Source organism: Macrosteles quadrilineatus, unplaced genomic scaffold (genome assembly GCF_028750875.1).
Source record: "Macrosteles quadrilineatus isolate MER2022 unplaced genomic scaffold, UCM_ALF_1.0 Scaffold_1__1_contigs__length_201487025, whole genome shotgun sequence".
NCBI classification, from domain to species: domain Eukaryota; kingdom Metazoa; phylum Arthropoda; class Insecta; order Hemiptera; family Cicadellidae; genus Macrosteles; species Macrosteles quadrilineatus.
This window is the reverse complement of record NW_026542594.1, coordinates 116,008,036-116,028,035: the sequence shown is the minus strand read 5'-3', so window position 1 is coordinate 116,028,035 and position 20,000 is coordinate 116,008,036. Positions and strand designations below refer to the sequence as shown.

General features: G+C 32.9%; 2 protein-coding genes across 2 annotated transcripts; both read left to right on the top strand.

Moving 5' to 3' along the window:
- Positions 1–225: 225 nt before the first annotated feature.
- On the top strand, positions 226–7,158 carry LOC129000029 (gustatory receptor for sugar taste 64e-like). Its single transcript, XM_054426880.1, has 10 exons — positions 226–364; positions 704–824; positions 929–1,038; positions 1,785–1,970; positions 2,381–2,446; positions 2,837–3,111; positions 3,546–3,700; positions 5,993–6,149; positions 6,642–6,731; positions 7,021–7,158. The coding sequence occupies exons 1-10, from the start codon at positions 226–228 to the stop codon at positions 7,156–7,158; spliced, it is 1,437 nt and encodes a 478-aa protein (XP_054282855.1).
- An 8,447-nt stretch (positions 7,159–15,605) lies between these two features.
- LOC128982776 (ejaculatory bulb-specific protein 3-like) lies at positions 15,606–18,381 on the top strand. The gene is made up of 3 exons (XM_054401745.1): positions 15,606–15,822; positions 17,521–17,671; positions 18,212–18,381. Exons 1-3 carry the CDS (start codon positions 15,645–15,647, stop codon positions 18,243–18,245), a joined length of 363 nt encoding a protein of 120 aa, XP_054257720.1. The 5' UTR covers positions 15,606–15,644; the 3' UTR covers positions 18,246–18,381.
- Positions 18,382–20,000: the final 1,619 nt, after the last annotated feature.

Sequence of the window (20,000 nt, the reverse complement as noted above, 5' to 3'; positions counted from 1 at the left end):
TGAAAAGTGTAAATCTTTGTATTTATGGTCTTTTTGGAATGTAGATGCAATTTTAAGACTTATTTACTCTATTTACTTCGTTAATAAAATGGTTTTAGTCTGAATGACATAAGCTTGGCAAATAAATACGTCTCTTTGCTAGATACTGAACCTGTCTGGCAAAGAAAAACTATTTGTGTGAATATATTCTACATTTCTAATCCATATAGTCAAGAAATTACCTCGATGAACTTTTGGAGAGGAGACGGTCGTCAGTTTACTGTTGACAGCCGAAGCAGCATATACAAAGATCTGTGGCAGCAACCACCCTTACCAGCCAAAAAGGCACCCCCTGTTGACAAGAGAAGTAACCGGGGTGCTACAGGTACTGTGCAGATTTAATTTGGTTAAGTTTTCTATACTCACTTAATCCTGTTAAATAACTAGTTAAGACTAAGCAAGGGCGGGAAACATCCATCCTCATTTTATACTACACTTCAAATTCTGCGCCTGTTATGATGAAGTGGATTAATTTGCACGCATAAAAGGCTGTTGTATAATGAGTTAGGTAAACTATTACAGTCGTTACAGTCACTTTTAGTGAATGTGGTTTGTGTTCTTACTAGTATGCATGTCACTTCTGGACTAACAAAACAAATTTATCATCTATAAACTATTCTTGAACATAATGAGGACAATGAATTGATTTGGTGTTCTTTTGCAGGTGGTTATGGGAATGATAAGTGTTCGATGTTCGATGCCCTCTACAGTTACCGTTTGTTGGGCTACTGGAGTGGACTCCTTCCTGTCCAGGGCTTGTTAGGAAACAACCCACAGCTTCTCAGGTAGACACAACACCCACCAATGACTTGACATCTGATATAACTTTAGCCCCTTCATGGTCTTAGCTAACAATGGCATGGTTTTGTATTTTCACTGTTTTCCAAAGATACAATTCTGTACAGAGGCAGTTCAACCACCTATATCTTTTACTAGGAAGGATGACCAACTCCTACGAACGAGGGTTGGTTTCAAAGAACAGTGCAGCGGATATCACACGTCTAAAAGCCAATGTTAAACTCAAACAGTCGTGCCAAACTTAGGAATTCTGCTACGACAGTCAATACAGTGCTTGTTCACAGACCATTCCTATCTTAACTCCTAAACATAATTTTTTTTATCTTTCAATATCTAAGTTATTTTATATTCTACAATTTCCAATACTTGTCTTTTTTTATAAAACAACATATTTCATATACGTAGAATTCGACGTTTTTGGAACAAAGCATTGTTACCAAAATATTGTTTTATTAGTATAACTAGACACTAAACCCAGCATCGACTGGCGGTAGACTAGACACAACCTTAGTCAAATCTTACAAACAGTCTAGTTAGTACAGTCTTGTACAAACTTTATTTGCTAACTTACATAAAACGTAACTAGTTTCAGATGGATAAGCAAAGAAACGACCGTAACTGCTATTTTTATCATGATTTTCCTATCTACAATAGTATACAAGATGTTCACAGCAATCCGGCATTCCAAAGTCGGAACCATTGGTAAGTAGTGGAGCATATTGTTACTAAACAAATTGCATAATCTTAATATAGAATTATGGTTGATAACATTGCATAACAATTGCACAACAGTTTTGTATTCCTGGCAAGCCCAAGTAAGGTTTCAATACTGCATCAATAGTTTCATCAGTTCAGTTGCACCAACAGGTAGTTTAGGTAAATAAAACTTTAAAACACATTAAGTATATATAGGCTTACTTAGTAAAATACTTAATATTTTTTTTCAGATTCTACAGCGTTAATTTTTGGACCTCTGTTCTGGGGAATTTTCACTCTAAGACAAGCGACACTGTTTCCTGCTCTGTTGAAGAAATGGACTAGAGTTGAAAAGGAAATGCAAACTATAGGAAGTATTTCTAAGCTCAAGACACATTTAAATATAATCACCGCTATAAACATAATCGCAACTCTCGGTAAGTTTAGTGTTCCAAAAATTATGAATTGAAATAAGGGACGTTAAAGATATGCCAATGGTGTATACAAGATTACATTTATTTTACTGACAAATAATAAAGACGAGTTTGTTTGAGAATTCAGCAAAATATTATCATGTTGCAATCAATGAAATATAGCCTACTTACTTACTTTCCGTGTCCGGAAATCAGACTTCGCTTTTCCAAAAATTAGCTACCGAAATGGCTTTGTCATTCACATGTAAAAGATCATCTAATGTGCAAGACTGGTCTAGGCATGGGCAGATCAGCAGATGGCCAGGATCCTGAACAGCACCACACGCGCACAAGATGTTTTCTTCGTCTGGTAAGAGACCCCATTTCTGCATGTTTGTCTTGCATTTTGGTACCTCGACTCTAATTCAATTTAGGGTCTTCCACACCGTGTAATGAAGGCATCCACCAGGAGCCAGCTCCTCCCTGGCTGGTATGGGAGGGTTAGTCAACGTGGCCTCCCACCTTGCCACCCGATTGCTTGAGAGTGATCCATCCAGGACTCGTGTTCGTGATAAAAAGCTCTTTCTGGACCGAAGCCGTCGGTCTGCAGGTTGGTGGCCGTGTAATGGGTGACGAGGGTCTGTCTCTTGCTTAGTCCTTTCTGCGTTGGCAGCGACATCACGTCGGATTGATGGAGGGGCGATCCCTATGATAGGATAGAGTTTGTGTACTGGGGTTTGTTTCAAACACCCAGTTACAATCCGAGCCATGCCATTGACTGCAATGTCAACCTTTTTTGCATGTGACCATGCATTCCATACTGGTGCAGCGTACTCCGCAGTCAAAATGAAATATAATTTTAATGTTGTTTAATGTTGTTTTTCTTCCAGGAACGATTGCATGTATAGAGATGGCGTGGTACGACCGCATCGCCCCTTGTACAGAAGACTTCATCGTTAAGCTTCAAGTAACTTTGCTAGCTTCGTTCAACAGCTTACACATCCCCGTCAATTATTTATCGTGGGCAGCACCAATAGCTTTTTTCGTCCACATTTATTACCGATTTATTTGGATGTTTACTGAACTAACATTTTTGGTACTTTCTTATTCACTCTATAGGCTTTTCAAACAGTATCAAGACCATGTAGAAAGTGTTAAAGGCAAGGTAAGTTTTGCATTTTTAAAGTATAGTATTGAATGTGTAATTACTGGACAACATTTTACCATCACAATATTTTTTTTTTAATTTAATTAATCATCTCAAGTAAATATACTTATGTGGACTGCTCATCACTAATTTCGGATTTAGTATATAATGGTTCACCTTAGTATAACATCGCCTTTGTGACGTTTTTATGTTTAGATATTCGTAATGCCGATTGGAAGCTAAAAGGCATTATAACTGTTAATAAATAAATAAATTAATAATAATTCTGATCCTGACTGATCATTGTGAGTAACAAAGCTACACAGATCATCTCACACCATCTCATCCTTCACTCATATTTGGGTTAAAATACGCACTTATGTGGCAAACCTATCTCAATTAATAGATAGTTGATCACCATCATTAGCAGTAACTGTCCCTGTACTTTGTAGGACATGAGTGCGCAGTTCTGGTACAAGATGCGCCTCCACTACAACTCCTTGTCTCGCCTCACCAAGACTCTTGACGACTTCCTTTCTCCAAACACATGCATTACATTTGCCGTTGACATTTTCTTCGTATGTTACTCTCTATTCCATGTGTTCAAGTAAGTTCTGAGTTTAACATTTGTTGTGATTACTATACCACGCTTAAATATATTTGAGGTAATTTGGGCCGAAGACCAACACCCCTACCAAATTTCAAAATTCTAGCTCTAATACGAGTAAGTTGGCATATCGCCAAATTCCAAGGACGCAACTATCAAAATGGGGTTTTTGAGGGGGTTGGAGTGAAGGTATGTGAATGGCGTAATGGAACAAAATGTACACTATAAAAAGTTATGTACGAAACATTAGTGATTTCATATAATCTTTCGTTTGTATACTTTTAAATTGAAGGGAATCTCCAAAGTCGAGATTTTTCATTCTAACAAAAATCATCCCCCCTATTTGAGAGTTAAGTAAGGTGATTAAAAACCTCCAATTGACTAAGAATTGACTTTAGACATGTGTTAAGAGGAATATATGATACAAAACAACAATGATAAAACCGTATCATATTGAACACCACATGTAGACACGAAAAATGTATTTTCAGATAGGCCTACAATAAAGTGTATTAATGCATGATGTAATCAAACTAAATAGGTACGGATGTTATTCTTAGTTTATAATAATTTATTGAATTTGAAAATTTACTATTGAATTTTGAAGACATATTTATGATCAAAGAAATATTTCTTTTATTGATGCTGTAATAAAAGGTGCGTAAAACGTTTGTCATGTTAAAGAATCATAAAGTTTTATATTCTTTGAAACCACCAAATTGAAGAAAAACTTTATTCAATACTTTGCACAAAGTTTGTTTTTGATTTCACTCAGCTTCAATAGTTCTAACGTGGGGTTGAATAAAAACGTACTATTGATCACAAAAATTTGTGTTACATCTTCTGTTCACAATATCTTAATCAGTTTATTTAAAAATAAATGCATTTTAATTTTTTACTTGTAGTGTTATTCCATGAATAAATTTGTGTACCGTCATAAAATAAGCTGAATTAGCAGTTACATAAAGGTCGATTCAAACTTATCAGTTCCGGCACAGTTCCATCATTGACCAGTCACAGTTCAGTCTCAGTTGAAATTTCTCAGTCAAACTGTTAGTCATTTGGTTTCATTCAGTCTTCCGTCACTGTATTTGTACGTCCGTCAGGCGTCTGAATGATCCAAAAATATCGTTGAAAGAAATCTGAAATTGACTGCCGGATGCCGGCAGAGCAACTGACGGACCTGGGTCGGAACCGCGCCGGATGAGTGTAGATAACGCAATACAAAAAATCCATTAAAGAATATCTTTGTTGGCTCTGACGTGACTGACCTGTGACGTGACGAAACCGATATGTGTGAATCGACCTTAAACATGTCTCAAACGAAGTATAATAAGTAGCCTATGCATTGATTGCCTCATCATAAAAAAAATCCAAACAATAAAAAAATAAAACTGAAATAAGAAACTGCGATATTGAATTTTGTTCATTTTCATTTTGTATTATTTATTATTCACACACTATAAATAATATTGGATATTTATGGTAACATTTTAGCTTACGCAGCTACTTCAATCTCACTCAAAAGCTTACGATTGAGTGGCAATTTGTGAAAAATACAGTCACGCAACATACAAATTTACCAAACAATCAGAAAGATTATAATATAAAATGGTTTATGTAACCTTTTGCCTCAATCGATCCGTGATGTAGTTAGAAACAACTACAGGTGTTTCATGCCGCTCGGGAACATCTTCAGGATGTAGACAAAATAAATATTCTTTCTTTTTTTTATTATACGTGGATGAGCTTGTCAAGAAATACTGTCTATGAAACGCAAAGTACACAAATATAACCTTGAAAACGACACGAATTTACAGACTTGGCCAAGTAAGGAACACACGAGATCTGTGGATCATAATGTGTTCATGTGTTCGTTTAATGGACATGTCACCTAGGATGACATTTACTGTCATTGGTTGTCAGGATTGTAGGGACAATTACTGGCCAGAATGTTGATGTTAACTGTTTTTGAACTGAGCATAAAGTGTTCGACAAGACCATGCACAACAGCTCACGTCGTTAAACAGTAATTTAAATTATTCAAACTAGTGGGTGTGTCTTTATTTTATTTTTTTATCAGGATATAATGGTTTTCAGACGAATCACAACATAAAAAAGGCTAAATTTGATCTGTCTCTATTGGTAAACTTTAACATAAGTAATGATTTGGTTGTTTTAATAAAATACTACTGAAATAAAATAAAGTAATTTGTCAAAGTCATAAAGTAATAAAGTGTCTTTGTGTATAATTAAACAAACTATTTTACGTGACATGTGTTGGTTTTCCAGGAGGAACCCATTGACCAACAAGAAGCTAATGTATTTCCTCTGCTACAACGTGTCTCGAACACTCTCCATAGCTCTGCTGGGGTCCTACATCAACGACCTCAGCAAGAAGCCACTCTTGGTACTGTACAGCGTCCCTTCCAAGTCCTTCTGCGGCGAAGTAAGTTGACAAATATATCATTTTATACCCTCACTCACTACGTCATTCTAGCTTGTATTTCACTATCTGGTATCATAGATAAAACATTGGTATCTTGTTACACTAGACTATATCACACTGTTAGAATGTATCTCGAATAATCTGTAAACACGCAAATTCAGAAATAAAAGTAACTAGCTGTGTGCCCGTTCTACGCACGGGGATCTTATAGTACTGTAGTCAGTTGAAACCTTCTTATATAAAGAACCAGTTGGTTTGCATATAATCTTCAGATATGAAAATCATCAAATGGCTCGGATAAAGCTTGAAACTTAGTTGTAAGTACTGATTCTGGCTTTGTTATTTAACCGTGTAACTACTAACTACATACCATTGAGTATATCTGGCCGTCTTGTTGAACATTTGATTAGTTTTAAGCTGATTCATTTAATATTTTGTTTCATTAACCTAATGAAACTAATTTACATAATTCTAACAATAACTTTGTTTCAGGTCTTGCGATTCCAAATGGAGATTCTGGCAGATGATATTTGTCTTACAGGATGCAGATTCTTCTCAATCACTCGTTCCTTTATAATTACGGTGGGTTTTGGCTTGGTCATTTTTGTACAATAATTTAAACTAAAGAATTGGGAATTCGTTAACAGCAAGTATCTTTCCTTTGTTACATTTACAGGATCTCAAAATAAATTTGTAATTCTAAATCAAGTCAAAACATTTCATAGAATTAAATCTAAACATTTTCTTGTGGACAGCAAGCTCAACATTGTATCCCACTTCGCAGAGAAGAAGTAATGAAACCTCAGTGTGTTTGGTAAAATTACATTTATTTACATTGCCAGTTATTTACATTTTATCCGTATGATTTCAGGTCGTAGGCACTATAGCCACCTACGAAGTAGTACTGATTCAGTTTAACACTCTCCAAAATGAAGAATTTGAATTCACGTCTTTCTGTTCAGCATTTACTTCATACAATATAGTCCCATTAAACAATTCTATTACTTAGACTAGCTAAATCTATTGTACTTTTCTTAAAGACACTTTTCTTGTTAGAGGTTAATTGTTCTATACATGCCTGTTATAAGTAGTAATTTGTTCGCCTCAATAAAGAATAATTTGTATGTTATTATTTTATTTACTTCGGTAATATTTTTTATGTTTTTTAGTTGTCATTGTCATTTTGTTATATTCATTGGCTGACAGGATTTGAGCCATGGGCCCTCAGATCAGAAGTGACTTCACATCAGGAATGTCCCTTTCTTTGGGAAAAAGTATAAAATGGAACAAAGAACCGAATGTATGGAAAAAGTAAAGTTCAAAAGTCAACTGTCATAAAGAAGTTGTGTTTCAATTTGACAACCTAGAAACACAAACTTGCATACCTTGTCAAGTCACTAAATCACTAAATTACTTTCTTTATTCAAACTTCCATTCCTAACAAAGTTTAGATTGGATTTTAAATTTGCATGAGGATTACATCTTTACAAGGTTTGCTGACTTTAAACACCAAAGTAGAACCGTAATGTAGCGTTGAGTCTTATAGTCTAAATGTCTTTAAGGAAATCTACCTCGGTTTACATCTATATCTATAAAAGAGGAAGTATGTATGTATGTACTGTATGTATATACCCTATGGACTCTGAAACTACCTGACAAATTGTAATGAAACTTTCAGGCATTATTAAACATTATTCAAGGATGGTTTGTGTGAAGTTTGGTACAGATCCGTCTAAAGGGCTCCGCCCTAGAGGGTTTTATGGAGTCCAATGTCAGACTTTTGGAACTACAATGTTTACAAATAAATATAATTTAATACCCCCGCCGCAGCAAACCTGCTGACTAAGCGAATTTCCATTTGTCTGAATTGATTTTCAGTTAAATATATTTTAATAACATTAGGTTTAACGAGTACCTAGGTTTGCTGCTACAAGGAAACTAATAAAGTGTGTTTTTGAGTAAAATATTGATAGCTTAGTACAAAATAAATAAATTTGCCAAGTTTGATCAAAATATATCCATAAACAAGCAAACTACATTTGACAATATTCTCCATAAGAATAACATGGGAATTTTAAATTTACAATTTTTTTAATTTTCTCCGTTACTAATAATCAAACAAAAATACTTTTATATACTAAATTATTTATTTTGTAAGCTCTTTAAAAAGGTCTAAAGAGAAATCGGGAAATTTTGTGTTTTGAGGGTCAAAAGTGAGAAAACCCAATTTTTACCCCATAAAACCCCCGGAAAGCCCCGTTCCCATGGTCCGATCGTGCTGGTTCGCGAAATCATTCAAGTTTATCCTGCTTTACACCTTTAAACCAAATTTCATCAAAATCGGACAAAAATTACTCAAGTTATCGCGTTCACGGACGTATATATATATATATATATAAAAGTCTATATATATATATATATATATATATATATATATATATATATATATATATATATATACATATATAAAAATTTGAACGAATGGTGTTTTTGGCCTTTGGGGACATCAAAATGAAAAAGTAAATCGGTCCCGGGTCTGGGTCTTACCGTGCCACCTACGGTAATAGCTACTTCCCTATAGGGAAATTCGCTAAAAGCAGATGTTTACCTTCACCAACTGTTTTGCAGGTTTGAATAATCATAAAATTCTGTATTAGCATTGACTATATACCATAACTGGATATAATTATGGTATATAGTCAATGGTATTAATCATGATTTTAAATAGTGCCACACTGTTTTTACAGAATGCAGCACAGAAAACTATTTTACTTTTGGATAAGTCCAAATATATTAAACTCCAATGACAGCACACCTGTGCACTCAACAACGTTTAAATCTCCACTATTAAATACGTAAACATAACAAGTAAAAACCTTTATCAAAGTATTATACACTATAAACGGATGGCCAAAGCCTTAATATTTTTATCTTTTGTTCTATACCCACATAATCTAACATAAATTATTAAGTTAATTGTAATCGTGCGTGCTATCTCAGGTATTCAAATGCCTCACAATTTGTCATTAACCCACCACATTACTGTCATTAAAAGAAGGAACTCCAATTATACTAATGCGAAACTTAAATCTACCCAAGATGTGCAGCGGAACCAGACTGACGATAAAAAGATAACACCAAACGTGATTAAAGCAACAATCATCAGTGGTAAGTTTAAAGGGGAAATAGTTTTAATTCCAAGAATACAGATTATTTCATGAATACCCTTTGAATTCAAGCGACTACAATTTCCTTTGCGTCTTGCTTTCATAATCACCATTATATAATAAGGCACAAGGGCAATCCCTGACTATCGCTGGTTTAAATTCAGAAAATGCATGTTTTTCACACGGACAGCTGTATGTTGCGTGGTCACGTGGTAGTAGGTACGCCTAATATGTGTATATTTATACACCTAATGAAAAAATAAACATTGTTTATGCACTGACAATTAATAAAATAAATATTCTATTTTTGTTTTTGGTATAAATTTGTATTATTTATAGTAAAGAACAAATTACCATTTAAAATAATAGTTGTCAGCGCAGCAACGCGTGCCGGGTAACTGATAGTAACTTTATTAAAAATATATACAAATTAATCTGGTGAAACGTATTGTTCACATCAATAAATTCGTAGTCATACTTTAAAAGGGATAAGTTACACCGTTAGTTATGTGTGTATTTTTTAACAATAATCATTTACATTTTTACTACAGAGCCTGTTAAAAATTATTCAAACATTAATTTTAAATAATTATAACCTAGCAAGAGTGTTGGGTAAATTTTAATAATTTTTTGAAGGAAGTCTAATAGAATAAGCAATGAGTAACTAAAACAATACTGCAACAATTACTCAAAAATCCACGAAATGTTGTGGGCTGTAAATATTTAACTTCCTAGATTAGCTAACTTCTACTTACCAGGACAGTGATATTACATTTATATACATAAGTATTGTAAACACGCAACATCGTTTTGTAAAATAAAAAGTTATTCATAAGTCTCATAACGTGTCGACGTTTTTTAAACGGGAATAAAATATTTATGTAGCTAAAACAGTTTTACAATCAACTGTTCCGATATCAAATTAGATAGTTTCCTCCTCAGGTAAAATATGACAGATCTTTCCATTTTACGCGCGCCAGAGGATTTTATTGATAGCTGTAAAATGTTTATGTCCGTTGTTTTAGTGTCATCTATAGTGATGTCCGTCCATTCTCACCGATCACACCATTACTGTTCTTCAGTCCATTCTTCCATCTGCAAAATGTTTGTGCGTGTTACGTGTAACAAATTGAAAAACACGGCTTTTAAAAAATTATTCACTAAAAATTATTAGGGAAAAATATAAGCTGCAAGTGGATGTTAAACTGTCAAAATAGACGCAAAACAAAATAAACACACTTTTTTATGGGAGAAAAATTACTTAAGATACCTTATTATAATAATGGCCTAACCGAAGTAGGCCTACAGCGGATAGTTCAGTTGGTCGACATTGGCTTGTATCGATGTAATAACTAGATACATACACTAGCTCCAAAGACCCTTAAGGGCCCCTATCTTGTTGTCTAATTCTGGCTAATTGATTAACTTAACCTAACAAGCGATTTATAATTGCTGAGCGTTTCCTTTATTAATGTTCATGAGTATGAATGATCGTCAAGGTAAATTACTACATGAGGAAATATAAATAATTGTGAAATAATAGTTTCCGTCTGTACACACCAGCTAACACGCTACAATAGGCATCTAGCAATGCTGGTAATTTACTTTATGATGACAGGAATTCTATCACGATTATGTGTATTGGAATATTATTACAATTGCAATGACCCACAATCTTAAATGTTCTAAAAATAAATTGTACGTCGTTCAATTCATTACTTTATGTTTTTATAAATGAACTGACCTATATGTTTTCGATTATACTTTATACCTGACAACAACAGGTTGTCAAAAAATGTAATAATGGTCTACTGATGAATACAGATTGCTGCTGAAACAATCCTTATCCGGAAACGAATTGGCACCTTCTGGTTTAAAGGCACCACCACAGCTCGTTAGTGAAATAATTGCATTAAACTTACACAGAGAATAATGATACGATTTGAAAGTGTAATCTGACGGAATAGTTTGATTATCGAAGGTAACAAGTTATAACAGGTACAATCATAGATTAAATTGTCATCTCCTTGCAGCAATGAAAAACATAATACATAATTGTCCTTTAACGTTAAGCCAATCGAACTTCATTTATAAAAAGGGCTTTTGTTGAGAAACACGATATTTGCATATGGCATTAATAACATCTAATTGTGCAATATTTACATGTCCTAATAGCTTTTCATGTAAATACTTATATCTCAGTCTAGGGAAGCTAAATCAAGTGTCGTCTTTAGTTTGGAAAATGTACAGATTTTTTAGGTGTCTGTATATAAAGTTATTTATAAAATAAAAAGCATCATTAAAATATGTTGTGAAAATTGGGAATTACCAAGTTGTATGATTCTAAATGACGTATGACTACATGTCGAACTAAAGTACTATTCGATATTATTTTACAATCTGCTATCGACCGTCAAGTACGTTAACAGTACATGTATTTCAGCATTCTTCACCTGAAAATCCTATATGATGATTGAACCATTCCCCCATTGAGGCTATCTTGTTAATTTGGGTGTGTTAATTGTGATTAAAGTGTTTAAGACTTGTAACATGTGTTTATAACAAGCCATCCACAGTACACTAGCACATTACAAAGTACAGTACAAGGGGAAAAACATCAGTTGTTACTATTGAGCAAAGATTACACTGAAGATTACTCGATTCGATATAGGTGAAAATAGTTCCAATCAAATAGTGATTACTGTATTTTACTTTGCTCTCTCCTACCAAAACCTAATCCCCGAAGAACTGAGGCAATTTTGTAAATTTTGGTTTAAGATGGAAATAAATATTTAATAATATTATATTTATTTTATGTAAATAAAAATTTAAACACAAAATTTCAATTAGCTGTTTTAATTTAAACAAACTGTCAAAACAATGTTTATGCAAGTATAGGCTATTATAAACAAGTGATCTTTACCATCGAATGTAAAATAAATTAATGTGTTGTGGATTGCCAGGTTTAAATTGCCTTCATTAAAAATTATACTGAAACTTTAACAATAAAAAACAAAATTAGTACAGTAATAAATAAATCGAGAGTTTCCTTTACATTGCTTTTACAATATAAATGAACTAAACCGGGCCAAGGCTCGGTCCCCTAGTACTACAGTACATATACCTTTATCAATTGGTATACATTTATGGTAAAAATAATATAATTGAATTTAAGGACAAATAATCCATCTGGTATATATATACTTCTTTGCAGTTGCTAAACACAATATTGACAACGAATTTTAACAACTAATTATGGATTGGTTATTTACTAACAGTTTAAATGTTTAAGTCATGAATATTAATAATTTAAATTTTAAACACAGAGTGACGATAACCATATCAAAGTTTCTGTACGATTGGCAATAAAAAAATAGCAATCACTCGTAAGAATGTAAATACAGGGTGTTAGGTAGTCAGTGCCAAAGATTTAATGGTATTATTATGCACGCAAAACGCGATGTTAATACGCAATTCTGATAGTTATATCTCACTCCTCCTCGCAGAAAAAGCAATTTTAGATTTTATTTTAATCTTGACATTGTCTAATTTTTTAATGTAGCTTCTGTAAGATTTTTATGTCTTTCCAACCAGTATATTTTAAAATTATCTGTAAAATTATTAAAATTTCAAACATGTGCAATATTTATTTCATTGCCAATAACTTATTTTTGTAAAACACTCTATTTTCATGCATTATTAAATACACTTCAACTAATTTAAGCTGTACTAGATTATTAGGTTTTACAAGTTCACTCGAGGCATACTTAAATATACAACTACCTCGGGAAAACTACTTTCAGTAACGGCGTGGCGTTCTGGTAAATAATGGCGTTCGATGAAAAATTAATTAAAAGTAGTTTAACTTAATATGGCTTCTCATAGGATATCACATGCTTTCATCACTAGATTAAAATGCAGAGAAGATTTTTATATCATCTAATAATTTTTAACAAGACCTATAGGGAAAAAAATCATAATTAATGGAGCTCTTTTTATAGATTTTTCATAACATTTTATTAAAGTCAAATTTACCTGGTTTTAAATATATTCGACCCAGGGGCGTCATTTTGGGGGGGGCAGGGGGGTATTTGCCCCCCTGGTTCCTAGGCTAGAGAAAAAAATGTTGTACTAGCTAATATACAAATATTTTCTCCTGGCAAATCCTAAAAACCACGGCAGACAAAAATCTGCCTATTCTTCTACAGTAATTTGAAACAAAAATATAATTTTTTAGTGTCTCAGTAGCATATTCAAATTAATTGTGTCAAATTATTTTATTGATAATATAATATTATATTGATAATATATAATGATTTGCTTTTAAGTACTTAAAAACCTGTCTTTTATTTAAAACCCAAATTAAACTGTTATAAACTATAAGCTATGAATATAACCGTATTCATTGCTATAGGTCTAAATGTTGTACAAGAGAATTTGGTCATAATTATAATAACAAAAAATAATATTAATACACCATGGAACTATTGATCATGTTTCTTAGATGACCAACTTACCAACACATTTATATGTTTCTATCTGTTGTCAATAATTGTTAGTTTCACTAATTTTCTGCCAAAATTTAAATAAATGTTACTGATAATTTTGTTTTTATTCAAAGTGCTTTTGACAACTAAAATTTTTTTGTTTCAAAACTGCTAAATTTTCCGGGGGAGGAGTTTGCCGGACCCCCCCCCCAGTGTTTGCCCCCCCCCAAGGATTGGGTGAAATGACGCCACTGATCCGACCCTAAAACTATACTTTTCCCGATAGAATATTTAATACAGAATCGAAAAAGACATTGAAAATATAATTTATGTTAGCTAAAAGTTGAAAAATGAGATTTTTCCTACAGTTACCTAACAAAGTGGACTTCCTTGCACTGATTATAACATGCCAAGTAGCTAATTGATGCATTTAATTCCTTTTACCGCACTCATTTTCTTTTGCCACACTCCAGTATTCCAACCAAACAACACAAAACAGTGTGCTTTTATTACGAACGTAATACGCGTGCGCTTGAAAATAAGTTGGCAACCCTTAAAGATACTATGACTACTTCGCAAACTAGTTACACAATAGTTATTTGTGTAACTAGTGGGTGAAGTGGCACTTTGCTGCACACGAGAGAAATATAAAGGTTCTCGAGTGCAGCAAAGGCAGTTTGCACTCACGTTACACGTTATATATTTCCTACAGTTACTGATGTGTCCATTCCAAATGTACTGACTTATACTATAATTGTTAATTTACATAGCCTATGTTGTATGTTCTGTTCATTAGTTATTGTTTATAAGATGATTCAGTTACATAATAGAATTGTGATTAAATAAAGAAAAATGGAGTTACTACATTTAAATGTTACTTACATTATTAAAATATCAAACAGTTACTATAAAGCATATAAATAATTAGTCTTTCAAACACTGTACAACACGTATTTAGGTTAGGTTAAATCCAAACATTGAACGAAATGGTAAACGCTGCACCAGCTGATCGTAGTCGTAATATCTTTAAGTGTTGCCAGCTTATTTTCAAGCGTACATGTATTACGTGCCTAATAAAAGCACGCAGTTATGTGTTATTTGGATGGAATACTGGTGAGCGGCAAAAAAGAAAAAAAACTGTGCGGCAAAAGTAAGTAGATGCAGCAATTAGCAAATTTCTGTGCTTATAATCAATACAAGGAAGGCCACTTTGCCATGTGACTGTAGGAAATAACTATTGAATGGGCATTGTCAAGAAATTTAGAAAAATATAATGATGGCTGTTTTAGGATTTAACTGTTTTAGGATGGCTGTGTGAGATTTAACTATTTAAATTGTATATCCTTATCGAAGTTTGCTTTCATAATAGTAGGTACTTAAAACTAAAACTTTGACCATGACTAGCAAACATCCTGTAAGTAGATGTTCTTTATTTATGGAAGACCAGTCTTAGGTAAAAAACCCGATTTTTGGACTTCTAAATATATGTTCCTGAACCAACAATTGAATTTCACACTATCAAAAGCTGTACCACAACCGGATACAAGCGTCTGTACAACCTAAATCAAAACTATGTTTATATTACACGTAAATTAAATGGTAACGCCTAATACAACATTTAATTTGACAATCACATCACTTGGTTTTCGTAGATATATCAGGAAAATCCAAGTTCGTGCGTCACACTGTGCAACCATCCATAACTCCGGAGTCTTCGGCTATTTTCTCACATCCATCTGCTCGAGTGCTAATCACGCAAGGCCGAGTTGCACCAGCTGGAGGTATATAACAGCTGACTACTACTGCTGGTAGCTACAGAACACAAACACACCAGCACCAGTATGTACGCAGTTGTATTGTTAGCGATAGTGGCGCTGGCGGCGGCAGAGGACGGCTACACGACCAAGTTTGACAATGTGGACATTGACAGCATCCTACAGAACGACCGCCTGCTCAAGAACTACTTCAACTGTTTGATGGACAAGGGACCCTGCACTGCTGATGGAAACGAGCTCAAAAGTAAGTAGAGAAATATGTATCTACTATAGATGTGTAATGTATATTTGTATTTCATAGTAGCATGTTGCAATATAATACAATTTTACTTACTTGCCGGTATACATGAGGTTCACACGGGAACTCAGAAACAGGAAGAATAAAAGTGGTTCTTTATATATGCTGTATTATATAGTTACACATCCCTAATTTATTTTGTGTTTCTAAGCTAAGGCTCCCTATTAAGGTGTATAGGTGGCACTGAGACACGTTTAAAAATTCTGCAACTATATATTTTTAATTTGAAAAAATATACTGTATACCATTACATAAATTTAAAGTCATTAGATTCCAAAGAGTCATAGAATTATATAGCGTAACAATACAATAAAATAATAATTAATAATGTAATAATAAAAATAATAAAATAATAAAATAAATTAATAATAATAAAATGGATATGTCCCATCAGAATTTTTCAATTTTAGTCAGGCTTCATTAACTGCAGCTCTTTTCAAAGCTAAATAATGCACAGCTCAACCTTTCATCAATGAAAATAACAAGAAGGTTAATTAGTATAAATATACAAAAGAAATACGTCCCAAATGTTTTAACACGTCCAAGGTGTTGGATAAAACATGTTAAAACACCTGAGTAATACTAATGTGCTACTTCAAAAGATTAAGGTTTTCTGAACTAAACATTATAATTATTACATGTCAGTTGTCTGAATTTGTTATCTGTAGTTGCATCTCTGTCATTGCAAACCTTCGTCTCACCTTGTCCAATAGTTTCCACCTGATGGAATATTAGACTAACTCACAAACAGGCAAACTTTTCCATTTAAAATATTCATAGAATATTTATAATGATTTTAGTTTAATATATTTCAATTTTGGAAACAGTAAATAGTAGGAAAAAGAAAAAAACTTTATTAAATTTAAAAAAATGTGTTAGGATTTAGTAGATGGATTATTGACTTCATCGTTTGAAGAGAAATGTTATTATAATAAACTAATTTTAAGTACTGTATTAAAAAAAAACTCGACTAAATTGTTCTAAAATGATGTTTATTAACAGATTTTTAAGACGATATAAAAAGTGTTAATACTTTCCTGGATGTATGAATAACATTTAATCCTAACACAATATAAAACTTCCGACATAGCATTAGTCCATATTTTAAAATTCCCCATTGTATATTATACTTTAAAATGTATATTTGTGTGATACTTTACGAGATTTTGATTAAACTTACAATTTTTATCCTCTAAACATAAAAAGTTAAAAAAAATAGAAATATTCCATTATGTGTATAAATACAGTTGGCATTAATCAGTAATTATTTTTTAAACCTGTTTGAGTAAAACTCGATTAAAACCGTGTTAATAATAATGCACGTCAATAAGGGTTTTAGTAATAATTTATTGTCATTTATCAATATTCTTACTAAGAGGTAAATAATAAATGTTTTATGATTTTCAAATAGAGGTATATGTAATAAAAGAAATCACAAACATTTATTCTTATTATAATGAACTTTTTTATGAGAATTTAACAACAACTTTGAACCGTTGGGTAAAATTTGAATAAATTGATTGAATCACAGAGGAAAGGTATAGAGAAATCATTAAATGGTCCACTTATGTGGTGTCTTAAAATTGATTAAAATACAAATTATACTCAAACACTTAGCTCAATTATGATTTACTCGGTTCACAGAGAACCTGCCCGAGTCACTGGAGAATAATTGTGCCAAGTGCTCAGAGAAGCAGAGAGCCAACTCCGAGAGAGTTCTCAAGTACATCTACAAGAACAAGCCGGACATGTTTAAGGAGCTAGAGTCTAAGTACGACCCGAACAACAAGTACAGGTAAGGGAATACGGGTTAACAATGAACATATGTATATGCATGTAAGTGACTTACGAGCACAAATAATAATGCAATAATTAATTAGACAACAGCTGCTTCCGTGAGTAAAAACACATTAATCATAAAAAATCTGAACAAAATGAAGGATCTTTATAAGGCCTATGGTTATTAGCTAGTGATATTTGAAAGAACACTGTGTAGAGAGGCCACATATACACCTGTGTTTACAACACACTTTTGAAACAAAAGCTTAAAGCAATCCACGGTACAACGGTCAAAATGTTGTCATCATACAGCAATTGGTAAAGATCAAAGAATGTTATAAATGTGTTTTTACAGCCTATGTTTATGGTTTACACTTGCGTATTTAACTAAATGTTTATATTTGAAAAGACACAATTATTTATAAATACAAAAGATTATTTTGAACAATAATTTTACAAAATTTAAAATACCTAGAGGTAACGATGATTGGTCCTAATATGTTTCAAGCTTCACATGAAATAGTCTTAATTAACACACACTGATTTTTGTTTGTAGGAAGCTGAAGGAGTCGATTGAAGGAGAGGAATGAAGAAGATTCGTCAGTTGATCAAAATTAACAACTAACGATCAATGGAAAATTTATTTTGCAATTTATTCACTTATTTCTCTGTAAGATAATGTTCTTTTCCTTAAAAAAATATCAATTTTATCTCACAGCAATATTATTGGTGTACTTGTATGTCTTATCCTCATAGCAAACTTTCCAAAATACTCGTATATTAACATCATAGCGAGTATTATCATTGAAGATATGACATATGATATATCATTAAATGGTATTATTTAGCTTCCAATTTGTTTATATTTCTGTCCAAAAGATAAAATTAATGTTTGACTAGTGCAGTTGGTTACCAACCTCATGGAGTAGTCGCGCATTGACAGTCAAATATGTATTTAGATATTTATATGATATGGAAAGGAATGTGTCATAGTTAAGGGTAGGAATAAGTATTGATTCTCATATATTTGCCTAGTTGGTTCTGGGTCTGATTAATATATCCAAAATTAGCAAGTAACCGAGGATTTCTGTACCAAAATGTCAGTGATGACACCAGCCGTGTCACATCAATGGTTGTGGATTTACACTAGACTGGGTGTAAAACATGACGTTTGTGGTTCATTCAAATGGCCACATCCTGTGGCTGTTATTACTGCGAAGTAAATAATATATAATAATAAGTCTTATAATCAGATCATTAAACCTATTGAAGTTAGCCATGTATAATAATAGAATGGCCGTATCCACGAAGATCGTATAATATACAGTGTGATTAAAAAGTCCCGGAACGGTGTAATATATTTTATACTACAGGGTGATTCAAAAAGGACTTTACAAATTTGAAAATTCATATAAATCTTATTAAACAAGGTACAGAGCTGGTTTTGGTGTTGTTTTAAAGGAAAACACTTAAAGTTTTTTTTTTACCTTAACTAAAGATGTTCTATGTGACTTCCGTTGGATTTGGGGAAAATAATTATTTAGGTATGAAAAAATAGTGAAAACCGTTAAAAATGTGAGAGAAATTTACAAAATTTTGAAAGTAGGTCGTTTTTGACGGTGAAGGAGTGCGATACACCCACTTCTAGATGTGATAGGGAGTTGAAATTTCGCACACTTGTAGTTCTTGGTCCCAAACCACCCATAAAATTCCAAAAAGTCGCATTTTCAAATTTAAAACCCCCAAAAATCCAAAATGGCTCAAACAACGACAAAACACGTTTTTTCAACCAGCTATAGCTTGAAAACGGTAAGAGCTATAAAAGATTTGAGGAAAAAACGTAAGTTTGGAATTAAATTTCCTACAAGACACTAATTATGCGTTTTTCGAAAATCGCACTCCTTCACCGTCAAAAAACGCCCTACTTTCAAAATTTTGAAAAATTAATGTATTATAGATAAAGGAATGAAACTTGGTAAATCAATTATAGTCATAAATATTTTCTCTTTTGCTACTGTTATTTTTTATCCCTTAAGGGGGACGGCCCACGAGGAGTCCAACGACATTCTTCAATAGCAGCATAGGTCGAGTTTGGTATCAAATTAACGGTCTCCGCTATTAAAATACAATACCACAAATCCAAACTCAAACGGACAATGGAGTCAAAAGTTACTGCTGTTCTTAGATTCCTTAAATTTTACTATACTACAGGCGCCCGCTAGAAGTCGAAAGAAAATCATAAACGTAAGCATAGGTTGATATGCACATCTCATTAACGGTCTTTATTAGTAAAATACAATGCCACAAACCTGAGTTTAAAATAACAGCTGGGTAAAAAATGGCGG